The sequence below is a fragment of the Bison bison genome, unplaced genomic scaffold (genome assembly GCF_000754665.1).
Source record: "Bison bison bison isolate TAMUID 2011002044 unplaced genomic scaffold, Bison_UMD1.0 scf7180017864475, whole genome shotgun sequence".
NCBI classification, from domain to species: domain Eukaryota; kingdom Metazoa; phylum Chordata; class Mammalia; order Artiodactyla; family Bovidae; genus Bison; species Bison bison.
In genome coordinates this window covers 4,132,669-4,138,315 of record NW_011495036.1, presented here as the reverse complement: position 1 = coordinate 4,138,315, position 5,647 = coordinate 4,132,669, and the positions used below count along the sequence as shown (strand labels likewise).

Below are 5,647 nucleotides of genomic sequence, written 5' to 3'. Positions count from 1 at the left end.
CCCCCCCGGGGCGCCAGCCCCTTGGCCCCGGTCATGGCATTGGTCTTACCCGGCTGCTCCTTCTCCCCAGTGACCCCAGCCTTGCCCCCAGCCCTCTTCCCAGGCCAGCTGAACTTTGTGTCTGAGATGCCTCCTGCCTCACAGCCTGAGTTCTTCCCCGATCGGACCTCAACCCCCAAACAGCCACGCCCGTGTGCCCCGGCGGAGCGAGGGCCGCCCGCGTTGCGCGTGGCCACCCCAGGAACCCCGCCCCTGGCCGCCGGGCCCCCAGACAGGACCTCCCCGGCGCTCTTCCAGTCCCGCGGAAGCTCACCGCTGCAGCTCAACCTGATGCAGCTGGAGGAGGCCCCTGAGGGCACCGCGGCGGCCACAGTAGCTGTGGGGACCGTGGGTGCAGGCACCGACTGCAAGCCTGGCTCGTCCTGGGACTGGCAGCCCAAGTCACCTCCGACCGTAAGCACCTCCTGATGCCCTTTGTCTAAAGCAGGTGGCAAACTCGGGTACCTGGGTGGGCTATGCACCCCCTCACGAGTGGTCCCCACACCGTGGTTCTGCCAAACCGCTTCAGTTTGGACACAGATCCGTGTGCCAGAAGTCAGCACGTTCCCAAGGCCCTGTCACAGTAGACCTGTGACTCTAACCATCCTGGGACCTGAAGAGAGAGAGATGGCCGGCAGATGCGGTGTCCAGATGGCCACAGGGACTTCATAACGTAGCGTCAGGGGCCTCCGGGTGTTAAGTGGATACTTCGAGGATGAAGCCATCAGGTTAAACGCCAGAGCAGAGGCTCCTCGGAGGGGGGCTGGCAGCAGAGGGCCTCTGGTGGAGGACCGGAGCCAGAGGGAGCTGGGAATCGGTGCTCCCAGTGCCCGTCCTCCCAGGTCTTGAGGACACAGGCGTGCACGCTTCCTTGGTTCATGAAACGGCAGTGTGACTTCCAGCTCACGTGTCTGTGTCCTGAGAGCCGAGGCAGGGCTGTCCGTGAGCCGTCCCCCCACACCCAGCCTGTGTCCAAGGCAGGGCCACCTGGGTTCCCACCCTCCGCCTGTGTCCAAGGCAGGGCCACCTGGGTTCCCACCCCCACCTGTGTCCAAGGCAGGGCCACCTGGGTTCCCACCCCGGCCTGTGTCCAAGGCAAGGCCACGTGGGTTCCCTCCCGCCTGTGCTCTGGGAGAGGAGGTGGGGACAGGGCCCCCCAGCACCTCTGCTGCCCACCTGGCCTGTAGTCTGGTTCCGAGGATTGGCAGACTGGGCCCTCACAGGCCGGGCCCCTGGTGCCCCCGGCTGGCCCTGCTCTCGGGGTGCAGGAGGCAGAGCCCGCCGCGGGGAGGGGCGCCTTTGGGTGCTGTCGAGGCATGCTCCTGCCTCTGTGTCCACTCGGTGGAGAAATAAGTATAAGGCTTGGATCCCCGCCGGGGCTCCAGGAGCCACCATCTCTCAAGGAACTCTCCCAAAATGGAATCTAATCAAACTTCATCCTTTCCACCTCCGAGAAGCAGGTTGGGTTCTGGGAACCCATGGGTCTGTGCCCATGGCCCATGGAGGAGGGGCCAGTGGTCTGAGGAGCCTCCGTCCCCTCCCCCAGCCCCACTTTGCGTGGAGACCTGACTGGATGTCCCTTCCCTGTCCCCCAAAGTGCAAGGAGCCAGCAGATGCCCCAAACAGCGACGCCCTGTCCTCGTCCAGCGGCCTGCTCCGCCTGCTGCTGCATGGGGACCTCTGCTCGGCCACGGGCTCCGCACTTTCCAGGAGCCAGGCCTCTGCCACCTCCTGTTCCCTGGGCTCAGGTTCCCTGGGCTGCGATGCGTCCGGAAGCAGGCCAGGTATGTGGGGGGGTGCCGGGACACCTGAGTGGCGTGGGGGGCGCAGTTGACGTGTGTTTGGAAGACCCCCACGTGACACACCTGGGTATCCTTGGCTTCTGCATCCAAGGGCGCCAGTCACCGCAGAGCCTCAGGCTGCCGCGTTCAGGGCCCAGCGTCAGGGTCCTGACTGGGCAGCTTGCGGCTGCACCCCGAGCGGCTCCTCGGAGCCTCACATGCGCCACGGGGCTCCTCCTCCTGCCCTGTGGCCAGACCCGGTTCCCTCTGTCACCTGTTACTCCCCGTGTCGGTGGGCGCAGCAGGCCCTGCACCCCTGTCCCTGGCTGGGCCTTCCCTGGAGCCCCCCACGTGTGCCAGGAGGGCAGGCAGTGCTGCACTGTCCTGAGTGCCTCCCCTGTCGGGCGCCAGCGTATAACCTCGGGTGGTACTGGCCAGGGTGGTACAGTGTAGCCCAGAGCTGCCCTGTGGAAGCAACACACAAACATGTCTCCAGGCTGTAAGTGCCCCGCTTCCCTCACCTGGGCAGGGCCCCCTTCCCCTGGGAGGCCAGGGAGGGGAGAGCATGGCCTCTTAGATGGGGGCCCCGCCTGGACTCCCCCAGCTTCGCCAGCAGAGAGTCACCTCCGTGGTTCCTGCTGATACCCGGTCTTTAAATGATTTTTAAATTATCATCCAGACAATTGGACCATTGGAAAAGCAGAACGGACAATCCCCCAACACACGCGGTAGCTGCCCTCCCCTTACAGGGCCGACTTGAGTTCGAGGTCGTGACCTGGGCACTCTGTGTTTTAAAGGCAGCAGCCACACGAGTCACACCAGCAGGTATTTCGGAAGCTCGGACTCTTCGGAGAATAACCCCGGAGCAGCAGTGAGGGCAGCAGTGGGCGGGCCTGAGCGCCTGCTCAGGTGTGTCCTGCAGGACCCCGTCTGGCTGCTGGCGGCCGACACGGACGACAGCGTCAGGATGACCTACCAGATGCCCGCACGGTAACCGCTCGCCCCTCCTGGGAGCGTGTGAGGCTGGGCTCGGATCCCCCCTAACTGTGAGGCCTTACCTCAGATGGAGTGGGGGGCACCACTAGAAGGGGCCCCTCCAGGTGGCTGGCGGCCGCACGGAGCCCTTCGGAGGCCCTGCTCCTGGCCTCCAGGACCGCTGCTCCAGGGACCCTCCCGGCTGTCACGTGCCGTGTACAGCACTAGTGCCAGTGTCGTCTCTTGTGCTCTGCTGCCAGTAACCCTGTGTGGTCAGTGGTGTGCGTGTGTGTGTGTGTGTCTGTCTGTCTGTCTCAGAGATGCAGAAACCAAGAGTCAAGGTGGGTGACTGTCCCAGGCCACCAGCTGCTCTTTAGGGAGCCTGGTCTGTGCCTCAGCTCTGACCACTCCAAGGAACCGGGAACCCATTAGGGTCCTTGACCCTGTGCAGTGCCCCCTCGGTGGGGGTGATTAACCCCGAGGCTCAGAACAGCCAGGGCTCTGGGCCAGGCCAGCCTGGGGCTCCGTCTCCAGGGCACGCCAGGGTAGCAGGTGGCAGGGAGGGCTTGTCTACTCTCCACCTCACTGGTGAGAAGCTCCCAGGTGCAGAAACAAGTGTCTGCAGGTACCCAGCTCCTGTGGCTGATCTAAACTAAAATTAAAACCAGAACTTGGTGTATCATTTTCATAGAAAAACTGCAGATTATTTACTAGAGAGATTGTTACCCTCAAATAGGGAAATTTAAGTGGAAAGGAAAGTTAAACAAAATCATCTAAAATTGCATGAGTAGGACTTCCCTGGGGTCCAGTGGTGAAGACCCCACACTTCGCTTGCAGGGGCCACAGGTTCCGTCCCTCATCAGGGAAGATCCTCTATGCTGAGGAGCGTGGCCAAAAAAAAAAAAAAAAAATTACATTAGGATAAATTAACCAATTAAAATAAAATTACGTGAATAATACTGGACGTGTTGGTAGAAAATGAGCATATACTTTAAAAAGAGATAACCCTTGAGGCATCCTAAAGCTTCCGTGTTTCTCGATCTTTCGTAAAGAGACTTAGATACAGTCCTGCAGGAGGACAGGGAGAAGCTGAAGGCGCTGCAGAGGCTCCAGCCCAGGTTCACGGACGCGCAGAAGCAGGAGCTGCAGGACGTCCACCCATGGATGCGGTTGGGCTGCGTGCCCACGGCCATCGATGTGGCGGTAAGCTCTGGGACACAGCACTTCCTGACAAGGCGTTCAGAGGTGCTGTGATGAGAACGCTGGGCACTATCTCTGCATCTGTTTTGTACATTTAAAACTTTGAAGATTAAATAAGAGCATTAAAAGAAAAAAAAAAAAAACCCATGACACTGTTAGATGTCCTTCAAAGAACTTCCTTCCAGTAGCTTTTCAATGCTATTTCCAAAAAGGTCTCCAGAATGTCTAATCTCAAGCACATGCTGAAATTTGAAAATCTTTTGAGTTGTCTTCACAATTAGAACACAGACCACTTCTTCTATCCTAAACCCTCAACATCCATGTAGACCATAAGAAGCAGAGGACAGCAAGCCCTCCTCCCACTCTGAGCGGCTGCCCCCGGCACTGTCTGTTCCTTCTTGAGGGTGTCTCTGTACCCCAGCTCCCTTCCCCTGCTCACTTCCCCAGTATGGACACAGCCAGGCTCCGGGGTGCCCGGCCTTCTCTACGCACACCGCCTTAGCATGGTCAGCTCCCGCCTCCACGTGGGAAGCGGCATCTACACACCAAGCCCTGCCAACATCCACCTCTGAGGAACTTGCCAGGTTTGCCCAGAGACGACCTGCCCAGCCACTCTTCCCGCCCAGTTAGTTCAGTTCAGTCGCTCAGTCTTGTCCGACTCTTTGCAACCCCATGAATCGCAGCACGCCAGGCCTCCCTGTCCATCACCAGCTCCCGGACTTCACCCAGACTCACGTCCATTGAGTCAGTGATGCCATCCAGCCATCTCATCCTCTGTCGTCCCCTTCTCCTCCTGCCCTCAATCCCTCCCAGCATCAGAGTCTTTTCCAATGAGTCAACTCTTTGCATGAGGTGGCCAAAGTACTGGAGTTTCAGCTTTAGCATCATTCCTTCCAAAGAAATCCCAGGGCTGATCTCCTTCAGAATGGACTGGTTGGATCTCCTTGCAGTCCAAGGGACTCTCAAGAGTCTTCTCCAACACCACAGTTCAAAAGCATCAATTCTTCGGCGCTCAGCCTTCTTCACAGTCCAACTCTCACATCCATACAACCACAGGAAAAACCATAGCCTTGACTAGACGAACCTTTGTTGGCAAGGTAATGTCTCTGCTTTTGAATATGCTATCTAGGTTGGTCATAACTTTCCTTCCAAGGAGTAAGCGTCTTTTAATTTCATGGCTGCAGTCACCATCCACAGTGATTTTGGAGCCCAAAAAAATAAAGTCTGACACTGTTTCCACTGTTTCCCCATCTATTTCCCATGAAGTGATGGGACAGGAAGCCATGATCTTCGTTTTCTGAACGTTGAGCTTTAAGCCAACTTTTTCACTCTCCACTTTCACTTTCATCAAGAGGCTTTTTAGTTCCTCTTCACTTTCTGCCATAAGGGTGGTGTCATCTGCACATCTGAGGTGATTGATATTTCTCCCGGCAATCTTGATTCCAGCTTGTGCTTCTTCGAGTCCAGCGTTTCTCATGATGTACTCTGCATATAAGTTAAATAAGCAGGGTGACAATATACAGCCTTGATGTACTCCTTTTCCTATTTGGAACCAGTCTGTTGTTCCATGTCCAGTTCTAACTGTTGCTTCCTGACCTGCATGCAGATTTCTCAAGAGGCAGGTCAGGTGGTCTGGTATTCCCATCTCCTGT

General features: G+C 57.7%; 1 protein-coding gene across 1 annotated transcript in view; it reads left to right on the top strand.

The window, feature by feature from the left end:
* Positions 1-5,647, top strand: part of PER2 (period circadian clock 2) — a 42,994-nt gene that overhangs the window by 31,696 nt on the left and 5,651 nt on the right. The window contains exons 20-23 of the mRNA XM_010862061.1: positions 1-453; positions 1,637-1,823; positions 2,618-2,810; positions 3,848-3,998. The exon at positions 1-453 is cut by the window's left edge and continues 6 nt beyond it. Of these exons, the coding sequence (XP_010860363.1) occupies positions 1-453; positions 1,637-1,823; positions 2,618-2,810; positions 3,848-3,998 (984 nt within the window). The remainder of the gene's footprint in view (positions 454-1,636; positions 1,824-2,617; positions 2,811-3,847; positions 3,999-5,647) is intronic.